This window comes from Perca flavescens, chromosome 2, assembly GCF_004354835.1.
Source record: "Perca flavescens isolate YP-PL-M2 chromosome 2, PFLA_1.0, whole genome shotgun sequence".
Taxonomy (NCBI): Eukaryota; Metazoa; Chordata; class Actinopteri; order Perciformes; family Percidae; genus Perca; species Perca flavescens.
This window is the reverse complement of record NC_041332.1, coordinates 14353352-14377993: the sequence shown is the minus strand read 5'-3', so window position 1 is coordinate 14377993 and position 24642 is coordinate 14353352. Positions and strand designations below refer to the sequence as shown.

At 40.9% G+C, this 24642-nt stretch overlaps 1 protein-coding gene across 1 annotated transcript; it reads right to left on the bottom strand.

Moving 5' to 3' along the window:
* Nucleotides 1–200: 200 nt before the first annotated feature.
* Nucleotides 201–22338, bottom strand: jupa (junction plakoglobin a). Its single transcript, XM_028590918.1, has 17 exons — nucleotides 22236–22338; nucleotides 21621–21759; nucleotides 11063–11112; nucleotides 10521–10688; nucleotides 9669–9916; nucleotides 9019–9257; nucleotides 8451–8652; nucleotides 7440–7584; nucleotides 7159–7262; nucleotides 6701–7039; nucleotides 5252–5404; nucleotides 4990–5109; nucleotides 4418–4568; nucleotides 3326–3447; nucleotides 3020–3059; nucleotides 2101–2236; nucleotides 201–1218 (listed from the first exon to the last, which is right to left on the bottom strand). The coding sequence occupies exons 3-16, from the start codon at nucleotides 11073–11075 to the stop codon at nucleotides 2103–2105; spliced, it is 2178 nt and encodes a 725-aa protein (XP_028446719.1). The 5' UTR covers nucleotides 11076–11112; nucleotides 21621–21759; nucleotides 22236–22338; the 3' UTR covers nucleotides 201–1218; nucleotides 2101–2102.
* Nucleotides 22339–24642: the final 2304 nt, after the last annotated feature.

The window sequence follows — 24642 nt, the reverse complement described above, 5'->3', positions numbered from 1 at the left end:
CACAGCTATCCTTAACTTCTGTTTGGGAGAACACACCATTATACACCCTGAAGACTTAACGTGTTGAAACTGATGAATTGATAAATAATGTCATACCAACAACCAAACTAATGTGTAATTTCATTATGGGTGTAAGAATACCTGAGTTATTGTAATGAACTGAAAAAACAGATAAATCATTTCAAACATGGACACCAATAATAGGTTTAATATATCCTTTATTTTTATTAAACAAAATTTCAGTAAAAACTCTTAAGTAGAAAGACAAATTTCCCTGTCAGTAGTTTGCTCCAGCTGTAGGGCCGTCCCCAACTATATCATCACGTGTTGAAAACATCTGTAAAACCACTGTACCCACATTGTTGTTCTGCAAATCAATCACGGTTACATACGATCTTTTCTTTAAATTCTGTTCGTAACAAAAAGACATCTTTGTTAATATTCTGGTAATGCCGGATAATGTGTGAACCTTTCCCAGTCAATAACTTAGAAAAGATGAGAAACTATCCCTAAAAACAAACCACCATCTTGGTGGTTCTTGGCAGCCCTACACTGCTCTCTAAGAGGTCTCTCCCCATCTCTTTGTTTGTTCACTCCTACTGAATTAGCGCCGCGAGACAGAATGAGTGTGTTAACCGACTCTTAACTGTTGGGTCACAGCGGGAGAAAGTTGACAGTATATCGTGTTAAAACTACAGCGTAAACAGCAGTGTCTGTTACAAAGGCGTTAAGTAAGAAAGAGAGCGGTGAGCAGGTGCACCGTGCATGTTGAGCCAACTCTGGCAGTGTTTTCAACTATTATTCTCTTTTTTTCCCCCTTTTTCTTTATAAAAAAAAAAAAAAAAAAAAAAAAAAAAAAAAAAATTTAAAAGAAAGGAGGAAGCTACACGATTATCATCACAAAATAAAAATCTCTTTGGCATAGAATACCCACCCAAAAGCGTAAACACACACAGACACACTCACATGCGCACGCACACACTCTTAAAGAGGTTCTCTAACAAAAACCTAAAAGCATCGTCATCGTCATTATTATCAGCAAAATTATGCTATAAAACAAAGTTGAGCCCTGTTAAGATTATGAGTCCCGTACTCAGTGATAATTGCATATATTACATCAGGCTGAGAGCAGAGGGAGTAATCTCTACCGACGACTATATTCTCTTCTGCCCCATTACGTCCTATGTCAGCTCCTCCGATTCCCTTTCTCCCCCGGGTCTGTAAGAAGAGGAAAGAGAAAAACCCACAGAGCTGATTTCACAATATCAAGTTATTATGTTTTAGAAAACAAACATCAGACTTTAAAAGGCCAATCTGACAATCTACTTTCTTACTCAAGCTTCTTACTATGAGTGATGGGCTCCAGCACAAACACAAAATTTTCTGCCAAAAGTTCAAACAGTCGTTTACTTTTAATTCACAAGAGAAATTTCTGCATTTGTGTTTTTGTCTGGGCTCCTTTAACTGGTTTTAAGAGGGCGGGAAAAAAGGTGATGTCATATACTTCCCTAAACCAATCAGGATAACAGTCACTTATATTTTGGCAGAAGAAGCATTCCAGATGTTGCCTGATTTTAGACAGAATTGTCTTTTTTCCATCTTCAGTCTGGCATTGCCTAAACTTCAAATTTTCCTCAACCCAACACTAGAGACCAACGTATCCGCCTGAATCTAACGTCATTTTAAGTTGACATTACGTCATTTTTTTTATGACGTCGGGGGATATTGAGAGAGCTTGACATCATCATTAGTCCCGGCCACTGATTGGCTAATCGTTATTCCCCCGGCCGTGGCACTCATTGGATCGATCGTTTTCAACCAAGAAACCGCTGTTTCATGTTTAATCTATTCTTGTATTTTATCTTATTCATACTTTTATAGTGCACTGTAGAATATGTTATTATTAGCACTCCTGTATCATAACAGTTGTGTACCTGAGTGTTATACTCTTAATAAATAATACCAACAGATGTTCTTTTTTCCCCCCCAACTTATTAAGTCTTCATTATTTAAATTTATCGAGAACAATTTTTAAAAACAAGTTTTATATTTTAGACAACCGATCCCGATTGGCTGAGGTAACGTTTTGCATGTACTGACCCTTAAAATTCACGGTACGGTTGTCTCTCGTAGGCCAAGCTGGCTTCGTAATCCTCGTGCATCATATTTCCGTCCATGCCGTCCATGGGCACGTCAGCTGCATACCCTACGTAGCCTGGGAAACCAGCGTCCATCTCTGCAAGAGATTACAATATGTTTTTTTTTTCTTTACTTGTTACACACTGGACCAACAGATGATGTTATTTAGCTTCCTTTGCACTTAATAGGGTTTAGTTACTGCTGTGGTCATGAACAGCAGCATAATAAATTGTATTAGCTAGTGGAAATCATCCAACCGTTTAGGCACACCGTGATCAGAGAGAGAGAGAGAGAGAGAGAGAGAGAGAGAGAGAGAGAGAGAGAGAGAGAGAGAGAGAGAGAGAGAGAGCCTAGTCTCTTTTTTTTTTCTGAGACACAGAAAATACCAAGGCCATACAAGGAGAAAAGTTATAAAGGAAAGGACGTGAATTAGGAGTTAGATGCAAACATAGATAAGGAAAAGACCAGGAAGGAGACCTTTGAGACTTGGCAATGAGAAATAGGTAGTGATGTAATACAGTAAGAGAACAAAGACAAGGCAAAGTGAATGAGATAAGAATGTGACAATGTGAAACAGACACTGACAACTACAATATGAATAAAAAAAAAAAAAAAAAAAAAAAAAAAATCAAAGCTAGGCATGTGCTGCTTGAGTCATTAAATATATTATAATATTATAAATAAATATAAAAATATAATATTTTTTTTTAACTTTTAAATTTTTGCTACCAAATGATGATGGTAAATAGGATCTTTAGGCTGCAGCAGGGAGGAAACCCGTAAACAGATTACAGTTTACGGGCTGCAGATTACCCTGTGGTTGAGTGACCCAGTGCGGAGGAATGTGCTGCATGTGCACATTTCAGTCATAGTTACTCACCATCTGGATAGGGTCCATCCATGGGGGCACTGTTATGGGCCTGCAGGGGTAACGAGAGGACAAAGGTCAAATAAAGTCAGCACTTTTTTTTTAAAGCTTTGTAATGGTCCTTAAAAAGTATTATTAAAAGATGATATAATGAAGAACCAGTTTCTTGAAAACCAATGTACTTTATAACTGCTATCAGTATTCTATTAAGGTGCCAACATGTAAGATGTAACCGCAGAGAGTTAAAGGGAGTTTAAAAAATGTCTACTTTAATGTTTAGTTGTCCTATCCTGGCAGTGGAGGGCGCCAGACACTCACCATCTCCCAGGAAGTGGGGTCGTGTTTGAACAGAGAGTGCGTGAGCTCCACAGACACTCGCTTCTTGTAGTCGGAGTTCTTATCCTCGGAGATACGGAAGAGCACAGCTGCAGCGTAAGTGGCTGAGGGGGAAAAGAATCAGGACATATTCAGCAATGTACAAAAACCATACACTCCTTTTTTTTTTAATAATAATAATAATAATAATAATAATAATAATAAGTTATAGTGTTGGTGTATTGAAAGGAACACAAATCCAAGTCCACATTTTAGTCTGAAAAGCACCACAGGTTAAAAGATAAAGTAACAGCGAAAACATAATAGTTTTAGTGCTCACACCAGTTACTACATGAGTGACTTGCAGTATTTTACTTTTATATAACTCCCTGAGGCATTATGGATGTGGTGCATTCAAAGCATCAGTTATAAAGCCTTAACAGCATAATGTTAGTGAGCCTTGTCTAATTCAGCCATGGTACTTCCACATGTAAATGTAATATAAGACATACTTTTAAGTAGCTGAACCTGGTGATTTAAGCAAGAAATTTGCTAAAAATTTGCTAAAAATCCATTTTGAACATTTCCCCCCTCAATGTGACCAACAAATAGTGTGGCGAGGTAAAATAACCAAATTTGATATCTTGGAAAATAAAACCATACTCACTTTCTTGCCGAGAGTTAGATGAGAAGCTCGATGCCACTCTCGTCGGTGAGAGCAGTATCATACCAACTTCTCATCTAACTCTTGGCAAGAAACAACAAAAAAGTAATAAAAGATAAGTAAATACCTTCATTGAAATTGTACCTAAAGTTCGATGTGTATTTTTTAATGTGCCTACTACCCATAAAGGTAGTTCAGACTAACACTGCACCCTATTTAGTGATCAGATTGTATTATTGTAATAAAGCCAACCATATGTCATAGTGAAATGCATTGGAGTAAAAGTATACAGTCTCACAAAATGGACATGGTACCTGGAAACTGCATTTACAGTAAGTACAGCGCTTGGGTAAATTGACTGTTCCTTTCCACCTATGAGTAAATGCTACATTACGGTAAGCTAATGGCAGTGCATTATCTGGGTGTCCTACCAATGCCCTCGTTGTTGGAGTGCAGCAGGTCCATCAGCGGAGCAGACGCTCCCTCGCTGTCGATGAGCTCAGCTGACTGTTTGTCCAGGGCCAGCTCACACAGGATGCCCGCTGCCACGCGCTTCACGTTGTCCACCGGAGAGTAGAGGAGCTGGAGAGGAGGAGGAGGAAGGAAATGAGTAAAAACAAAACAACCTAAAACCTAAGGAAGTTGATCATCAAGACAAGGAAGTAGGGCTGGGCGATATGGAGAAAAATCGGATATCACAATATTCTATCACGATATTGTAGGGTGGACAATTGGTGCTTTAAAAAAATATTTTTAAAATTAGATTTTAGATAAATAATCAACAATGTAGATATAATGACTAAGTGGGTAAAGGTAAATAATAAGAACAGCTTAAACAGTCTGGTAAGTTCAAAAAATGACAACACTTTACTGTAATGCAGCCTGTAAAACTAGGAAAAGACAACACTTGTGCCATATTAGGATATCCTCAATCTAAGACGATATCTAGTCTTATATCACTATATCCATATAATATTGATATATTGAGAGAGAGCTAAGTTACCTGAACAAACAGAGGAATGGTCTGCAGGTTGGCGATCTCCGCTCTGTTGATGGGATCTCTTGCCAGGATGTGCAGAGCTCCTGTGGAGCCCTCCACAATCTCCTCCATCCTCACTCCATCCTGACGGAGCAGGATGGAAAGAAGAAATGTCACTCAGGGATACAGAAATTCATTAATAAATTACAACTACTCATTTCCACAATCCCTTAAACCCACAACGTAATTAGTGAATATAAGCATCCTAAACTAGCCCCATATGTACCTGGTATGTCTGCTGGGTGGATGAACCATGTTTCTGGGCATCCTGGTGGGCTTTAAGTAGCAGGTTGACCAGACGGGGGATTGCTCCAGCGTCCCTCAGAGGGCCCTGGTTCTCTGGGCACAGGGCCAGGTTGCGGATCAGGCCAACCACAGCCTTCAGGCAGTGAAGACAGGAAGACATACGGTCATGATACTGTTCACCATTACTGTATTGGTCAGCAAGTAAAACAAGGCTGACAACTTCAAGCTTCTCCATTAGAAATGCAAACTAAAAAAATAAATAAAAGAGATTTAGATCATTTTCCCTGCCTAAAGCCTTGTCTTATAAAACATACTGTTCCTGCTGTCATGTCATTTCATGCTCTTTCAGGCTGATGGAGACTCTGGCCTTCTGCCGGAACTGCCATCCCCTCTGTCCATCTGTCCCACCATTTCCCCCAGTCTCTCTCTTTGGACCAAACCACTATCTCCTCAATGGGTTTGTTTCACAGTCCTAACTTATGTTCCCTCAAACCACCTGCTTTCAGTCTACCCCGGCTTCCCACCATCTTTTGTAAACCCCCACTTTAGTAGGAAAACACTCACTTCCCCCATCTACACTAACCTATGGGCTTAACCCTTGTGTTGACTTTGAGTCACATTGACCAGTTTTCAATTTTTGTTTTGTATCAGAAAATATGGGACGTAGAAATAAGCGCTGAAAATGTATAGAAGAAAAATTTAACAATTTAAAACGTTGGAAAAGCAAAAACAAACGTCAAAAACGTCAGGGAAAAAAGTGTTTTTTTCAAGGTTGACGCAAAGACAAAACAAGGGTTAAATAACTAAATAAAAATAAATTAGGCATTTCCCAACTAATCGGTATCAACATTTATAATGGCCGATAAAAAAAATAAAAAAAAATCTTTTTTTTCTATTTTATATTCATTCATCAGAATCATTTATAATGACAAATGACAAATGATTCTGATAATTGAATATTACAAAAATAAAATAAAAAACGGACAAAACCATGTTATGAGTGTTGGCGTTGCATAGTTTGTCCACCAGAGGAAGCTCTACAACGTCCCTGTTGGCAACACTTTGATTTTGTTGTTGTTATTGTCTTTTTGTTCAAAGGACGTAAAAGTTTCATATCTTAAGTTACGCATTTCTGGATTTTTTTTAAAATACATATCGGCCGATGCATCGGAATATCGGATTTTTAAATCAAATATTTGTATCGGTATCGGCTTTAAAACTCCATTGTCGGTCGTGCTCTAGTTTAAATGTAATTTCAAAGACTGTGGTCGCATATCACTCTTTTGCATAGGGATTTGACAGGATGAAAAATTAGGTTAATCATTTAATGATTTACGAAAATCACTGCAAAAGCTTAAAATCTCATTGACCCTTTTTTGAGCCCAAACTATCCCCCCCGCCCCCCAATCCCTCCCTCGCTTCTCTTTACCTTGATGACAGGCCAGTAGTAGGGTTGGTTGAGCAGCTTGACGATGGCGGGGATGCCGTAGTATCTCCTCACAGCATTCTGCGCTACCTCAGCCTGTTGGTGGCGGGATGTCAGGTGGCGCAGAGCGCAAACGGCAGGTTCAGTCACGTCCTCCTTCTCACCGGCACGCAAGATGGCGTGGATCAGCGCCTCTACGCCGTTGCCCTGGGTGACCAGAGTTTTATTGTGGGCATTGTTGCATGTGAGGTTTGACAGGATGCCTGTGGCGCAAGTGAGCATGTTGAGGTCGTCTGAACTAAGCAGGCCCACCAGCACCTGCAGAAGGCTTTCCATGCCCTCCTGAAACAGGAAGAGAAAAGATTTCAGAAAGTTTCTCGGATGCCGAATTATGGCAAAGAACAAATTCAGAATTTCAAGAGTAGAAGAAAAAAGGTTAAAGTGAGAGTGTGGACACAGACCTGCTTGGTGGCAGCATCAGACAGGTTCCTGAGCGTCCACAGACAGTTCTGCATCAGACGCTGGGTGGAGCCTGTGAGGTGTTTACCCAGAGCCTGCATCCCACCTGCAGGGAACGGAGAAGTTAAATCACTCCGCTCTGTCGTTAATTTAGCTGTCATGTAGCGCTGAGGTTGACAAGTAGACACAGTAACATTGTGTTTTAAGGGAACCAAAAAAATGACACACACCTGTAGGACTACCACACACACCCACACACACACACCCACACACAATTACATACCAGCCTCTACAATGGCGGGTTTGTTGCTGGGGCACACAGAGAGGACTTTGAGCACACGGCTTGTGGTCCACAGCAGCTTCTCATAGCTGTAGTTTCTCATGATGTGAACGAGGCCCTCAGGACCCCCATTGGAAAGAATGATCAGCTGTGAGAGAGAGGGACTGTGTGAGTATACAAAGTGCAGATGGGGTGAAAATAACTTTATTTAAAGTGCACATATTATGCTTTTTAGCTTTTTCCCCCTTTCCTTTATTGTGTTATATATCTTTTTTGTGCACATTATAAGTTTACCAAGTGAAAAAGCCCAAAGTCCACCCCAAAGGCACTTAACATCTCCAACAGAAAACACTGTTCACAAACTGCTCCAAACAGCTCTATTGTAGTCCAGCCTTTACTTCCGTGACAAACGTGCGTCACTTTGTAACACACGTTATAATGCTCGCCTAGCTGCTAGCATGGCACGCCCTCATACTCTGCTTCTGACTGGCTAGTAGTCCTTACCTAGCTACTGCGCATGTGCGACTCCCAACAAAGATGGAATAGAAGTGTGATGCCTCACTCTGTAGCTAAAGCAGAGGGCTCAACACAATGCAATACACAACAAGATGGTGTTTTTTTGATAATTAAACCATGTAAACCTATTCTGGTACAATCTCTACATACAATTATGAACCTGAAAATAAGAATATATGAGCACTTTAACTTTTATAACTATTTTTTTAAACTTAGGAACGTTTTGTAAAAGAAAACCTTACGGTTCACAATGAACTAGTCTACAAAGCTGTGACCCGTCCAGGCAGATAAACACCAATTAATCATTTTACTACTCTCAACAAATAACCACACCCATACCCCCGCTATGCCAGCACCTGAACAACTCCGTTCACATGCCGCACCCACAACTAAATGCATGCACACACAAGCACAACAGTGTCGAATTACAGTACGTGGCTGGTTGGACACACACACACACACACACACACACGGACAGACACAGACACAGACACACACCTTGCTCTCCTGGTTGCCATAAGAAAGCAGCTGCAGACAGTCTGAGGTGATGGCCAGGAACTTGGGGTTGCTCTTCTTCAGCAGGGGAACCATCTTCTGCAGCCCGTCAGCCAGACGAACAGCCATCTTTGCTCCTTCCTGGTGCAGCAGCAGGTTGTGGAGCGTGGTGATGGCGTAGAAGAGCACAGACTCCATGGGAGAGCTGTGGGAGAGAAACACAGGTGGGTTAAGTCAGCAACAAATGGCATGTCCAGTTGCCATACATGAAATGTCCTCACTGTTAGATAACACATCACTTGAAATGTACAAAGTAATTGGAAGTATTTTTTTGTTTACTTTTTCGTTAGACCTACTTTCTTCCACCTGCCTCATGTACTTCTACTTGAGTCTGCTATCGACATTGCCAAAAGGTCTTCTCTAAAAGTGTTTTTAGGATGGATTTTGTCTTTCATACCTACACTATAAGAAAGAGTACATTTCCCAACATATACAGACCACAACAAGGATCAAAGTCATAAGTGACTGAAGACAAATTACGTCCTCTCTCTTTCTTTTTGTCCGGAAGTACCTGAGCATGCGGACCAAAGCAGGGATGCCTCCACACTTGAAGATGGAGAGCAGGCCCTCTCTCTGGTGGGACAGATTGTGGAGGATGCTGGCTGTGGCCCGCGCTGTCTCCATGTCGCTTGTGTTCTGCATCACTCGCACCACCGCCGCCACCATCTGAGGCGACTGCATCATCGCACGCCGCGACGCCTCCTTGCGTGTAAGCTGGTTGACAATCTGTGCTGCCTTGCTGACCACCACCTGATGAGAAATGAAGAGGGGAAAAGAAGAGTTCATTTTTATGTGCACTTGAAAGTGACTGTGCCTGGTTTTAGTGCTTCTTCTATAATTCTATAATTATACATTAAGGCTTCAAATTACCTTCCAATTTGTCTGACCAAATACATTTTTTAAAATGACATTAAACAGGAAAGCAGCAAATTTGAGAAGCTGGAACCAGGAAGTGGCAGGTTTCTTGATTAAATTACTTAAACTTTTAATGGATCATCAAAATGAAAGGAATAATTCGATATGCATATTTCCAAAAATGGGAAGGTTTACTGTTAATCATTTGTGCAGCAGTAATGCATTTAACTCAATATAATTATCTCATAAGAACCTTAATAATGTATCCCATAACAGCAAATTTGACCAAAATACTGCAATCATCACCTGGTCTTCATCGTTGAGCAGTTTAGTGAGCTCAGGCACAGCGCGTGTGGCCAGCTCGGCGTCGTCCTGGTAGTTGATCAGATGGATGATTGCTGTCTTGAGCATTTGGGAGGGCTCGGCCAGCTGCTGGACGTTGGTCATCTGGGACGGGTCTATCTGAGTCGAAATGATGGTGGTGTTTCTCTCCAGCGTCTCTGGGAACATTGCAGCCCGCAGCCGCTCTGCTCTGGTGTGGGGGGCATCCATGTCTATAGAGGAAGTGAGATGATGACGATGATATCACAGCGCATATGTAATTAACCCTCCTGTTGTCTTCGGGTCACATTTGACCCATTTTCAATGTTTCTATAGCAGAAATTCGGGTTCTCTTTCAACCAAATTGCCCAAAAGTAACACGGACGGTTACATATAACGCTCTTCACAAGTCAAATTAAAGATCAGTTCACTACCATCATTCACTTTTGAGTGTTTTATTTGATTTTATAGCATTATTCTGACTAAATTTTGACAGTCTGAGATTATCCAAAATCCTCTAATCTTAAATATTAGTCAAAATAATTCATACTTTCTGCTTTTTTAAAAACACAAAAATTAGATATAATTACAAACAGGCTAGATGAGGTTTAATGAACATTTATGAGTGTAAAATGAGTGGTAATAGTGTATACTGGTGGTAGTGGAAAAAAAGCACAGAGAACTTCGAAAAATGCTGCAAAAACATAGAAAATAGAGACAAAAAAAAACGTAAAAAACAAAAATAATTTTCAATTTTGACCCAGAAGGACAACACAAGGGTTTAAGAAAGGTCTACAATATATGGATATCGGCTTGTTTGGCCCTTGCTTGCCTTACCAGGATGTACTGATGTTACAGTGGTCGTCGTGGTGTAGTGCTTGGAGGTGGTGTAGTCGACATCTTCATCTCTGACTGTGGTGGCTCCAGACTGGATGCCCGAGTCTACGCTGTACATCGTTTGCTGCCACTCTGCCACCTTCGCCATGCCACTGCCGTCCTCGCCCACTGCCAAGCACGAAGAGAGGAATTGTGGCACGTCAGAGATGTTGGAGCAAAGTCATGTATTAACTAATGATGAACATGGAGGAATGTGTGAAAAAAAAAAAAAAAAAAAAACTCCACATAAAGAAACCCTTTTACAGAAGTAACCTTCAGCTGTCTGATGTATTAAAGGAAGTGACCTCAATATAAATACATGAAAACAATAGTTGGAAGTAGGAAAGGTCATGATCAAAGAAACTGTCTCCTTTAAAAACGTACTGTGGAATGAGTAACAAAAACAAAAGTGAACCTTCAAATGCACAAGCTAAAAAGTAAATTGACAAAAAAATACATAAAAATGTTTCAAAACTAGAGCTGAATTGTGAACGTTTACTTACTTCGCATTGCCATCCTTGCCTCCCGTTATCAAAACAACGATGGAGCAAACCTTAAAAATAGAAAGAAAGCCAAAGTCAAATATTCCCACAAGCTTCAATGATGATGATGATAAGCTTCACTGTACACCTAGCTCTCTCCATAAATTAATTAGTATTCCAAGGAGGGATTGTCTTTCAGTTTTTGTATGCAATTGGAGTATGACAGTTCACAAGATGACCCCCTACCTCCCCTCCCAGACCTGCACCCTGACCTGAAAATGACAACAGAGAGCAGCAGCAGAGGCTCATGGGAAAAGGAGGGCAAAGAGGGCAGAGAGACAGCTGTAAGTCAGGAATGTCAGCCAGACCAAATGACCTTTCAACCCGGGCCTCCGCCCATACAGCCTTGGGAGAAGCCTGCTGCTGACGCATGGCAATCAGGAACCTGCTCGTCAGGTTTAGAGACTAGGGAGAATGAGTGAGTGTGTGTGTGTGTGTGTAGACAGTGAGCAAACTCTTCGTCACACACACTAAACTTCTTAAAAGAAAAACTGTAATTTGACTTTTACTTGTTTGTCTTATTTCGAATACTATGATCTGTAAGATTTACTTGCCTTCTGGCTCTCATTGAATAGGTTTCTACTAATCTGACATCCTGAGGCATCTTGGGCAGTTTTAGTGTAACGGTCCTTCAGATTGTGTAACTGTCATTCTACTTGTTGGTGCAAGTTTGTTCTACACCTCCTACTTCTGATAAAAATCATTCTTCTTGCTACATTTACTCAGGTATTAGGTCCACACAGACATCATACACTGTATCACCTAGTAAAATAAACATTGTTACACTGGGCTAAAATGTTTATATACATTACCTAAATATAGGCACATCTGAGTAAAAATGACAAAACCGGGTCATACATGCAAATCCCAGACTTTTTGAAAGAGTTTATGAAGATAACGCAAAGCATACTTCCTGTCAAAAAATAATATGGGACTATGTATCAAATATTAAAGAATATTCATAAATATGTTGCTACATGCACTTTATATTATAATGTAATGGCCAGGTCGCATTAGCACACAATATATTCTATCTCATATTCTAATTTGCAACCTTCTAATGTAGACTCTTTCCAGACTTCCTTGCTATGAGCACCCAAAATGACCTTTCACTGTTAGACCATGCATGGATGTTTTCAATATGTGTGCTTCTGCAGCCTGAATGTCACTGACCACAAAAACCCCTCTCATCACAGAAAAATCTGCATTCATAATAGCTGCCTGCCATCGCATGTGACATATGATCGATAGTACAATGCATTCACTGTGCTGGTTACAAGTGTTTTCAGATGTTTGACTGTTACTGACAGGATTCTTTACAGAGCACATTGCAGGGGTGCATTGTGTGTTTGTGTACTGTAAGAGTGTAGCTGCTGATTTCTGCAGGCAGTGCAGATGCACTGAAGGTACCGGCGGGCTATACATATGGCAAAGTCAACAAACAAAGGCTTAAAACATAAAAAAAAAGGGAAAATATTGCCATGACAGCTGGGTAAAGCTTAGAACATGATTCCATGCAATAAACTTACACACTTATGTTCTGTCTTAAAGGAATACGCCACGTTTGTTGAAATAGGGTTATTCAACGTCTCCTCTATATTTATATAGGTGGGCAGACGCATTTTTGTGTCAGTGCATGCATCATCTTAGTCCGGCAGCGCCGGCGCTAGCTTAGCTTAGCGTAGTGAATAGAATCCTATGTTGCCGGTTAGCATGTCGTGAGTAAAAGTGACCTAACAATAACAAAAACAAAACCTAATTACTTCTTGTGGCCTGCGTATTCACGAGTACAAAAAGCAATGCAGATTAAGACTAGATGATTTCCTAGGCAGATATTGACTTGGGACTACATTGGGTGGAAGTAGGCTACAACCAAAGCACTGCTACTCGGGTGCAGATATATCATGCATGCGTTTGCCCACATTTATACATATAGAGGGGACGTTGAATAACCCTATTTCAACAAACGCTGGGGTGTTCCTTTAACGACTAATAAAACAAGCCAGGGCTAAAAGCCACAGTGTCAAACTGCTGTGTTTGCACAAAATGAGCTATAAACCCCTAAATTATCACCTTCACAACTTAATGTACTGAAGTGAGTATTCGGTTATCAAAGTTGATCAATGGGTTTGGAGGAAAGGAATTTTTACAAAGCTGAACTGCTTTGTCTCTCTGCCTTACACTGGAGCCCTTCATGATGTAAAGCACCACTCCCTCATCTTTTCGCCCTCCGGCTTTGCATAAGGATGTGTCGTGTTACGTTTCAGTCCTTCGGCTGACCCAGCCCACTTTTTCTCCCCCAGGCATATTTGTGTGTGTGTGTGTGTGTGTCATTGTAGCTTCTGCAGGGGGCTTTCCCCCCCCACTTCTTCACACAAACGGAAAAACACTGACAATAGTGTGTACGTACTGCATGTTTCTCATTAGTTTGTGTCGGTCCTCTTTTTTTCCTCACTGTGGCACTTAAATGGGCTAGTAACTCACAAGTCCCCACATGTTTGTTTGGCCTTCATTGTTAGTTACTGTTCATATGCATGTGCTCAAAATACATTCTCCTGAACCTGATGTTCTTGCAAGGCCCCAACATGTCCCTCTATCTCACTCTCTGCCTTCACAGGGAGCAGCAGCTCAGCGAGTTTCAGCTGTAGTCAGTCTGGCACGGGATCCTCCAGGACCTGGCCCCAGAAGACTGTCTGTGCTTGCAGCTACATGCTGCACTTGCAGCTACATGCTGCACTGACTCAAGACAGAAACTATGCTTGCAATTACTGTATTACTGTGTATACCTACCTTTCTAGCTAAAGGTGTGGCTTGTCCGTTGAGATGGTAAGCGACTACTGGCTGATTAATTGCCCATATTGATGCATAGACAGACACACCCCAGATTTAAGTTCAGCGTATTACAAAAGGCTTTCAAAAAAATAAAATACATTTTGTCTAAAAACATTGTATTGATCCACTGCTGAAGGCACAGATACAGCGGATATAAAACAAAGCCCACGTGCCTTTTTGTTTCAAGGAGAAATACAGCTTGTATCATGTCCACACAGAACGTTCCTGTTCTCTGTAAATCAGGGACAGTGTTTGTGTAGTCTTTGTTTTCCTGGGCGAGGCAGCGGGTTCAGCCAACTGTTGCAATGCTGCGACACGCCCCGCATATTGCCTAGGTAACCGAAACTCTGCTCAGGCACTGTACTGTGTTTTTTTTTTTTTTTTTATCTGCTGACCCATCTGATGTCTGAAGCTATGCTCGCATATTTGCTGATAAGTGCTGTTCCCTCTTGGGTTCTCATACAGTAATTTTTCTTTCCATGCCCACAATGCCCATGCCTGTGGTCACCGTCCAAGCAAAGAAAATCATTCAAAATTTTGACTAAAAATAATACACAGCAAAGTAAAAATTAAAGCTGAGCGAATAAATAACTACATTTAAATTAAACTTTTTGTATTTTATGGTGATAGCATACATTAGTAGTATTGAGGTTTATCTGCTGATACCTTCGCCATTGTCCAGTGCTGACTAAAAGCTGTTTGTTGTATTGTGTACTTCTGACTGGACTTTGCTCTCTTCCAGTTAATGAGTGATTCATCCTTTCACTCTTACTGTACTTTGCTCCACAATCTATCCACCCACACAAATGCGTAGGAAAATGAAGGCACTCTTTTTACTCAAGAAAACCCAAGTTTCACACTCATCACTTCCCACTATCTTGTTAAGCAACAATCTGTGGATGACTTTAGGGGGCTTCTTCCTAAAAACAAACCAGGCACAGTAGAAACAGGAATGTGAATCAGTGCAAGCTGCCAGTGAACGAGTTGCAAAAGAACAACAGAGATGGATACGGTTTAGAGCCACGATGGTGAAACACTGGTGTGACATTCCACAGTAACATAGTTTATTCAATCTGTCCTGTGTCCCCTTGTAAATCTTGTGCTGTAAAAAGCGCACACTTTTTCACTCTTCTAACACTAAAACTCTTTTAGACTTCTCACTGAGTTACTCATACTTTGCTTAATCTAACAGATAGGGCTGCTGTGACAAGTGATGAGTAACTCTGTTCTCAATCATGAGAACAGGTTCACACTATGCTGCCCCCCCCCACAGGCATGTCAGACAGGGAGTGTCTCACCAGCAGCTCTCAACAAGGGTGTGGCAGCAGAGTGTGTGGGTGTATGAGTGAACAGGGTGAGGCTGAATACACCTAATTGCTAGAAGGGCTAAACTGTAGATTCTGACACTATATTCTCCTCGGTAAATCATGGCAATAAAAAAAAAAGGATCGAACAGAATTTTTTTTTTCAGCATTCCAGATTTTGACTTTGGTGGCCTAAGCTCATCTTTGTATCACAGCAGGAATGAATTCAGGTCAGGGAAGAGGCCCAGGGGGCTGGAGATGTACTCTGGTCGTATTCCAGAGTGGCTCCTAACATACATTGCAGAGTTTTATAGTGACTTGTTATTTAGCCTCATGCCTGTTTGGTAGGCAGGGGTGTAAGTAACATGTCACCATTGCTGTGCGCTCTCCTGGGCTTTTACATGTCTGCTTGAGAAGAGCTTGCACAATTAGTGTAAGTGTAAAGAAATAACTTGACATATTGGGAAATACGCTTAATCACATTCTTGCCAAGAGCAAGATTACAAGATTGATACCACTCTCATGTCGGTCACCTAAATATGAAGCTAGAGCCAGCAGCCAGGTAGCTTAGCATAAAGACTAGAAACAGGAGGAAACCGTTAGCCTGGCTCTGTCCAGCGATAACAGAAGACTACACCTTACCAGCACCTCTAAAGTGTACTTGTTAAAACCAAAGAGTAAAAATGACAGGAAATAGTCCTAAACCAATAAGCCCCTGTACAATTAAGATGTATAGTTTTTACAATAAGCCAAGCTAACTATCTCTTGGCGGTAGCTTCATATTTATCGTACAGACATATGAGTGGTATCAATCTTCTCATCTAACTCTCAGCAAGAAAAAAAATGCCGATCTATTCCTTTAACTCACTTCTCAAAAAAGAAAAACCCAATTGTCTTTTGTTAATGTCAATTGCAAAGTCTAATGGTTGTCAGAATATTAGGGTTTTGTTGTAGAAACTTAACCTCATCTGGTGGTCTGTTATATCCAACAGGCTTGCTAATGTCATGTTTAGGCTGACATGCAAATAACGCAGATTATGTTACCAGACATCTGTAAAGCTTCCTGCACCATCTGCACTGATAAACCAGTTGACATATAGGCTGCCGTCACATGCACATGCACACACCCTTTCACATATATGTCCCCTGACATGCAACCCACACTCCTCTTACGAAACTAAGTGTTTCCGAGATGACTTTAACCCAACACCCTGCATTCACACAGCCCAATCCTCTTGACACAGTAAATGGCCAGCGCAGCCAGCTGAGCCTCCAGAGCAGACAGGCTTCCTCATCCCCAAACCACACATCCCGTATCCCCCACTCGTCCAACAATAGCCGTTATGGCACTGTAATGGAGGCAGCAGGGGCTAACTGGGTAGTTGTTTGTTATATAAATCAATAAGAGAGGATGTGAAGCAGTGCACAGCTAATGGATTTATTGTGGTGGGTGACAGGAAGTGGTGGTCAACATTATCTGACTCACCAACCGCTGGGCTGTCTGGTCAGAGAGGGAAAGTATATTAGGAGAAGCTGCACTTTTACAACTGTTCCTAGACACAAACCTATGGTGACAAACTACTGTAAGCTGTGTCACGTCATGCGCCAAGTTCAGCACGAATGCAGCTCCGAGTCCACATTTTGAGCAGGAGCATTTGTCAATTGACTGTAACAGGCAGTTGATAAAATCCAGACCATAGCAACGCCAGCATGCCAAGAGCCCGCAGAGAAAGAACAGACAATGAGATACTGCTGGTGTGCACTAACTACATAAACTGGATCGGTCTGAGAGTGGAGGATACAGCACAGTCCCCTTCCCTGCCTGATCTGGAAACATTCCCAACAACACAGCCAACCACAGTAAGTATGCCAATGAATAAAAATAAGCAGCAGAAGGGATAACGGCCGCAGATCTGTCAGTTGACTCACTAGATCTACTTTTAATGAGTTAAATTAAGGTAGTAGATGCAGTTTGGTGGCTGTAAACTGGCAGTGCAGTTGTTTACTCCCTGTGGGACCTTGCTGTGAATCAAAGGAAATGTGAGCAGTCTTGGAGGAGGTGCCTTAGTGCAGAACAGGATCAGATTACACAAAGCTGATGAAGAAGGAGGGAATGAGTAAAAAGGGGTGTACCCTTGTGTGACAATAAACCCTTATTTTGCAAGGCCCACATCAAAAAGCAAACCAAACTGTCCATCACATGTCAGACATTGTGGGAGGGACAGAAGTATGTCCAAAGATTGTCTCCCATATCAGGAGAACAATAAAGACATCATAAAGATATGGAAATCAAATGGCTGGATTTCATTTCACTTCAAAAAATAAATAAATCCAGAACATTTGAAGCGGTTACTTGAAAAAAGTGCTTTAAAAAAAAGGTGAGGATTTTGTCTTTGGATCTACAGTAAGCAGGATGTCTGTCTGTATCACTGTTGTTTGGTTGACGGTAGGAAGGAAGAGGATGAACTAAAAGTCTCTGATACAGCACAGAGAGCCTCTGTGTTACTTTTTTGTTTGGGGTAGAGAGGAAAAGAGTAGGCACATTGTCCCATTGACTGCTGTCACAGTGAAAAGGAAACCGGGTCTCAAGTGTCCCCACTGGATGCAACCAAAAAGGCTTAAGCACATCAAGATGGCTCTGTGTGTTCACTGGCCAAGTTTGGTGTCCAACCCTGCCACCAAAGCCCTGTTTAAAGGCCTGACTGGGGAGTTTTTTTCTCTTGAACTGCCACTGCTACGCATCGGTGTATGGCTGAGCACTGAGGCGATGTGACAGATGATTAATTTTTCAGGGAGATTAGAGGCACGAGGGAGTGGGAGGGGGGTGCTTTGAAGAGAGGAGCAAAAATCTTAAGAAAAGAAACTAAATCCAAATATTTGAAAGAGTGAAAGCTAGCATTATAAAAAAGTGAGTGACTTATTCTGACAACAGTTTTTATAAACTGCTGTTGTCTTGATAAAACCTCCAAAATGTCATTTTTTTTAAAAAGGAAAAAAGAAGAAATGAAAAAGGAGGAGTAACAGCCTTGATAGTCTCAAACACCCATGCATTTTTCAGTTTATCTAGTGTTTTGTAAAATATGCACAGGCCTCAGGGTTGCACAACTTTCTCAATCCAAGAGAGCATGAAATCATCTTTGAAACAAAGAACACAATCAAAAACTGAGTTGAGATTTTTATGCGCAAACAACTTCCATGTTAAGATGTTGATGTTCCTCATGCTGCATATCTAACAAGTCAAGCTATCCTGGTGATACACTTTCGGTTTCAACCACACCCTTGCTGGCCTCACTTTCCTTAATCTCTCACAGAAGTGTAATTAAGGGACAGGGAGGAGGAGAAAAACAGACACCACAGGACTCATCAGAGTCACTAAACTGAGAAGTACAACTCAGCCAAATCATCCAACTGTGAAAACTTTGTCTTTTGAGTCAGTGCTGGAATCTAGTTCCCTCCCTGCTTTGATAAGTAAGGGGAAAAAAAATGAAAAAGGCAAATGTATTCATGAAGAAAACACAGCAGGGTTCAGCTATATCCAGCATGCTGTTAGACTGACTCATGGGTGTTATGGACAGAGCTATGATAAGAGTTGACTTGAAGCCTTGTCGACATTCATACAGCTTTTAAAAATGCGAGTGATGGGAAGAAACCGCCATTAGGCCTTTGACATTTTAAGTAAGGGACAATTTCTTGTCCTCATTTTATCCAACCAAGAGAACTGTTAAAAAGGTAAATAATTAATTTCAGGGACTGTTCAGCTGGGCAGTGCCAGCTTTACTTGCTCAGCATTATACCACTGTGCTCCGCTAGAAGCTTGTGATTATTTGTTTTTAGCAGTAACAGCAGAAATCTTTTACATGGATGTTTTCGGATGAGCCTGCCAATTATTTAATCAATTACTGTATAGAGAATCAAAATTATTTGGCTTGATTTCTTTGGAAATCTAGGGTTTAGTTGCACCTGCCAGGTTAACCTTTATAGGCTATGTTCTTTGGTCAGAAATAATAATAAAATAATAATAATAATAATAATAATAATAATAATAATAATAATAATAATAATAATAATAATAAAGCACTGGGTGTCTGGGAGGCTGCAGGGTTTGACGACAGCATTGTCTGATGATTTCCTCTAAAGCCTGTGGGAATTAACCACGGGGAGATTTTGATGCCATCATACCAACTCCCCTTTGACTTCAACCATAAAGACCCTTATCGTAGCTGATGGGAAAACGTTATCTCTCTCCGTCCCCTTCTCCATGGGAACAGTTAAACACAAAGGCAGGTTGCTATGCAAACACACAGCAGGTCACACGACGTGTGACCTGAGTGGCTGTAACTGAGCCCCTGGAAAGTACTCCATCAGGCACCACTGAACAGACACAGGGGTGAGGTAATAAGACAGTGAAGCCACAGAAAAGGAAATCCTTCATGCTAAACAAAGGAGGTTAGGATATATGTCATACAGTAATCCCCTCTGCAAAGTGTAGACCTATTTATATACACTGAAGGATCTCCTGGCCTCTTGCTCTGCTAATGTAGGACAGTATCAGGGAATTAAGCAGGAGGGGGGAGATTATCACCGTGCTACCACAGCTGTAGCAAAATCTACAGTAAGTCCCCCCCCGCACACACCCGTCGCCATCCCACCACCCATCCACCCCTCTTCCCCTGGGGCAGACAGTAACAGCTTTCCAAGCAGGGTGCTGTTTGCTGCTGCTGCACCACTTGATGACACAGACCCAGGGCAAGCTTGGTGGAGGACTGACTGGCAGAACGTATTGGCACGCTGTCCTATTCGTCCTGACACACATTCAAAAGCATCAGATGGACGCGTTGGTCTAGAAACAAGTTGGATGCCACACACACTTGTTTAGTGCTGTTCTTTGCAGTAACTGTGATGGTGTCACTTGCTGATAATTCAAACAAGACAACAATATGTAATTTAATTTAGCATCTAATATTCCAAGAGAGACAAAACTGTTTAACTTCTGATTCCAATGTGACCCATATCAAATTTAAATAACAGTTATTAAAGTTGGTGGCGCAAAGGACACCACAAATGACCTAATCCCAAAAGAAAAAAGCGGATAAAAGTAATTTAAAATGGGTGCTGCCGATTTTAGTGGATTTACTCATGGAAATGTAATAAAAAGAAGAAAAATATGTGCTCCTGCAGACACTAAGCAGGATTGAAAAACTGCATCTCTAAACTAAGTTAATGACATCATGGAAGGTTTGGCTACACCTGGAGACATCACTGCTGGCATGAGCAGCTGTGTGGGAGTGGATGGATCCTATAATAACGGCATAACACATTTTAGGGATATGATTCAATATTCACTGTCATACATTGCAGATGTGTGTGACCTGGAACTTACTTGCCCATGTACAGCATTAGCTCATTGAATTATTTACAGTTTAGGAACTATTTTCATTATCAATTAAACTGCTGATTAAGTAACTTCTTGATTAATCGTTGGACTATAAGATGTCAGAAAACTGTGTGGGTCTTAAAAATGCTTTTTGTGTCCAACCAACAGTCCAAACCCCAAATATATTCAACTTTTAATCATAGAGGACTAAGAAAAACTGAACACTTTATTGGAACCAGTACTTTTTGGGCATTTTTACTTAAAAAAAAAACAGACTTCAATGATTAATCAATTATAAAAAATGGTCTGTCTGTATTGACAAATTAATTAATCACCTCAGATCTATTTAGGTTTATATTTATGAGTTGGCTGGAAGATAAATGCTTTGTTGTTGTCTTGCCAACGTGTTAAGTGTCCATACCATTTTGTGTGAGATTATCACTCTGGTACAAGATTTTGTAAATTGTAACCTTTTACTTAACATATTGTCTACAATAACAGTAGGTCAATGGTAATAGCCTCTTTCTCCTCTTCACCTGCACGCGCACACACACACGCGCATACTTGGGACACCACTAATGACACTATTGACAAGTGACGTCAAGTTTAATGATCGATACTGGGGCCAAAAACATGGTTATGACTAGGCAGAAAGAGATATTTTACACTTTGAAGAGTAAAAAAATGTTTAACGTAAGAAAGCAAACTTTTGGGGCCTGTAGAGCTCGCGCTTCACCGTAACAACAGGCAAGTAACGGCCAGTTTGAGTTAGAGGCATGCGGAAATGAACTCCAAATACAAGGCTGGATTTGCACCCAGGTAAGCAAAAGATGAACAATTCACCCAAACAATATCCCACACGAACATACATGCTTATAGAAAGGCCTAGTACAGAAACTAGGCTAGACGCTGGGAACATACTGGGAAAACGACGTTATCATAGGATACAAGTCGATGAAAGGACACTAGAGCAGTTGGAGAAAGTGAATTTACATTCATTAAAGCTTACCTTTCGAAACACACGGACGCGTTATAGATTATTCCAGGTCAGTGTTGTTTTCTTTAGGATGGGACAATTCTCTGTATTTCTCCTCACTTCACTCCACTCGCTCCGATGCTGCCTGCTGCTGCTGCTGGCCGACAGTCCTCTGAACAAAAATGAGTAAAAGAAGCGTCACCTCAGCCCAGACTCCGCCTTCCTCCCCCCGCGACCCCACCCTGCCACAGCTCCACACACCGAGAGGGGTTACAGCTGGTTTTATTGTTGGGAACCGTAGTCAATCAAATAAACAGCAAATTGAAGTTTACTTCTTAAAATTTGCCTTAGGCAACATCGCTTATTGTAGGTCTAATTTTTTTTTTTTTAAAGATTATCACAAAAGACCATGCTTATGGAATTAGAGTGGATACATAGGCTTTTTAAAACGTTATCAAAAATGTCTATAATGTTTTTACTTTTATACATTTACATGCTTGTAATATGTGCTAAATAAATACAGCTCAGCATAAAATATTCACTGCATACATAAGAGTGGACTAACACTGACAAGAAAATTAGAAATAGGCTATAGGTAGCGATATTACAGTAATAAAACCACAGTTCAAATGTAAAGTAGGCTATAACCTTTTGAGTGGCTCAAGTAGCAGCCGATATAACTAATGTTGGTGTTTTCTTTCGTTTTGTTTCTCATTTCAAAGAGACTACAACTACGCAGTGTGTCGTGCAAACATTTCGTTCACCTGCATGGCCACACCTTTAATTACAACCCGAAACCAAATGAGAGGTGAGTCACTGCAGCCGGGAAACGATTAGCTGGCAGAGGGGCTGCTCGCGCTATTTACAGAGAAAGAGATACAATTGTGTGTGTATTTGTGTCATGCATTTGACACAATCTTTTTTTTCCCTACCTAGTCTGACAATAGTTATTTTGAAGGGGCTAGTAGGGAGAGAGAGACAGACAGACAGACAGACAGACAGAGAAAAGAGAGAGAGAGAGAGAGAGACCTTTTTTAAATTTAAATTAATTAGATGGGCTAGATCTTGGCATTTTAAGGCTTTGTGTTACACTCTCATGATTTACTGTTGCTTCTATAAAACTGGATTGTAATATCAGTAAAATCACAAAAATAAAAGTAACAATTATTTTCCACATTGATCAATCTAATTACTTTCTCTCTGGGAGTTTTGGCTTAAAAAATTACTCAAACAATTATTATTATTATTATGCCCCCCCCTTACCCTGTGTCCACTACACCCTTGTGCACCACTGTAACAATGTCAGCGCTCCTTCCTGCACAGGAAAATAATGACATTTATAATGATAGAGTGATTGAAATATACAACATGCAACAAAATATATCTTTTTTTTTTGCTGACTCATTTTAGACCTATACAAGTGGGGGGAATTAAATCCAGCCACCTATAGACACTGATGGTGCAGTTAAATGTGAAACAGTAAATGCTAAGCTGCCTACAGTATGTGATACACTCCGACTGGAAGACAGACTGAGATAGGTCAGGCTGTATAATATGTCCTGCCTTGGGCCATACTGTTATGGCTCTCTCCTTTGTGGCCAAATTTGTGACAGTCATTATCATCTGTGCCTCCTAGAATGAAAGAGACAGGGACGGAGAGGGACAAGGCATGCTGGTCCACTGCTGGTTATATAGGCCATTATATTTGTCAGAGTGAATGTGTGGACTGACTGCCCTCTCTTTAAAAATAACTTCAGGCCCAATTGACATTCTTGGGTTTTCATGTGTTGCTTGAGGGAATTGATGTTTATTAGACTAGTCATTGAATGGGACAGTAGCTTCATACCTTCATACTGCAGAGCTGTTACTTGTCCTTGTATTTTGCATGTCTTTGACTTGTTTTGGCTTTCTCAGATATCCCTGGATAGTGGACACAGGGGCAGCAGTGACATGAATGGAGCCATTGTTTTGAACACAGCAGCCTCTTTATTTTGAAAATTAGCCAGGATTTAAAAGAGTGGGATTTATGTGGGACTTCAGCTCAGGCTGAACCTGTCAAAAACACCTGACTTTTTGGTTTTCGGCACTAATTCAAGCTTTTGATGTCCATTTCTTTTATAAAACAGCATATTGAAGCATTTCTCTCTCACTGAGAATAAGTAAGAGGCTGCTTGCTTGCACTTATGATCTTATGTATAGGAAGTTCTCCTTATGGTTTCTTTCTATCTTTCTGTCTCTGTAATATGTCACATCATAGATATATTTACAAAGTCAGAATGTTTTCTGAACATCCTGAAGACAGGGGTCAGAACAATGTCTGCACTGGTGTCTGGCAGACTTGGCTCCAGTCTTTCGCTGTAAACTCCCAGCAAACAGACCACAACTCTCACTATAAGCTTGAGTCTGTCTTTCACTCCAAGGGCAGGACACACTGATATGATGTCCCTGCTTTACAATACTCGCCTGTTTTTCTCTTGCTGGTTCTCTGCCTCTGACCCCACAGGAAATGGCCCCATTGTCCTTGGGAGAGGAAGTCGCCTGCAGCAGACCACTAGCTCACTGGATTGACAGAGACTGTGGTAAATTATTAATCATCACTTACAAATGGAAGACATGCAGATACTGTGGCGTTGGCTGTCCACGGAGGAATGTTGTGGAACAATGGACACATAGAGCTGCAGTTTACCACCTGTACCAGGGTAGAAATACTGTGGTAATTGGAGTATAAAGATATGTTTTAGTGGATGTAGCATTTACTGACTTAGATAAGTGTAAAAACGAAGCAAGGACATAAAGTAGAACGAAAAACATGTTTTTAATTTGACCAGAGTCAGTCCAAGTGAGCTTGACAGCTAATTTTTGACCTTGGAAACAAACAAACAAACAATCTCAACTCAAGGATCACTTCCTCGCTACTTCTGGAGCTTTTGACCTTATTACACATTTTCATCGAGTTTGCTCACTTCTCATGGAACTATAGATGTTCAAACTTTACATTATTTGAAACACTTGTCCTTCCACGTGGACTTCTTGTCCATGTTCGCTTAGTAGCTTG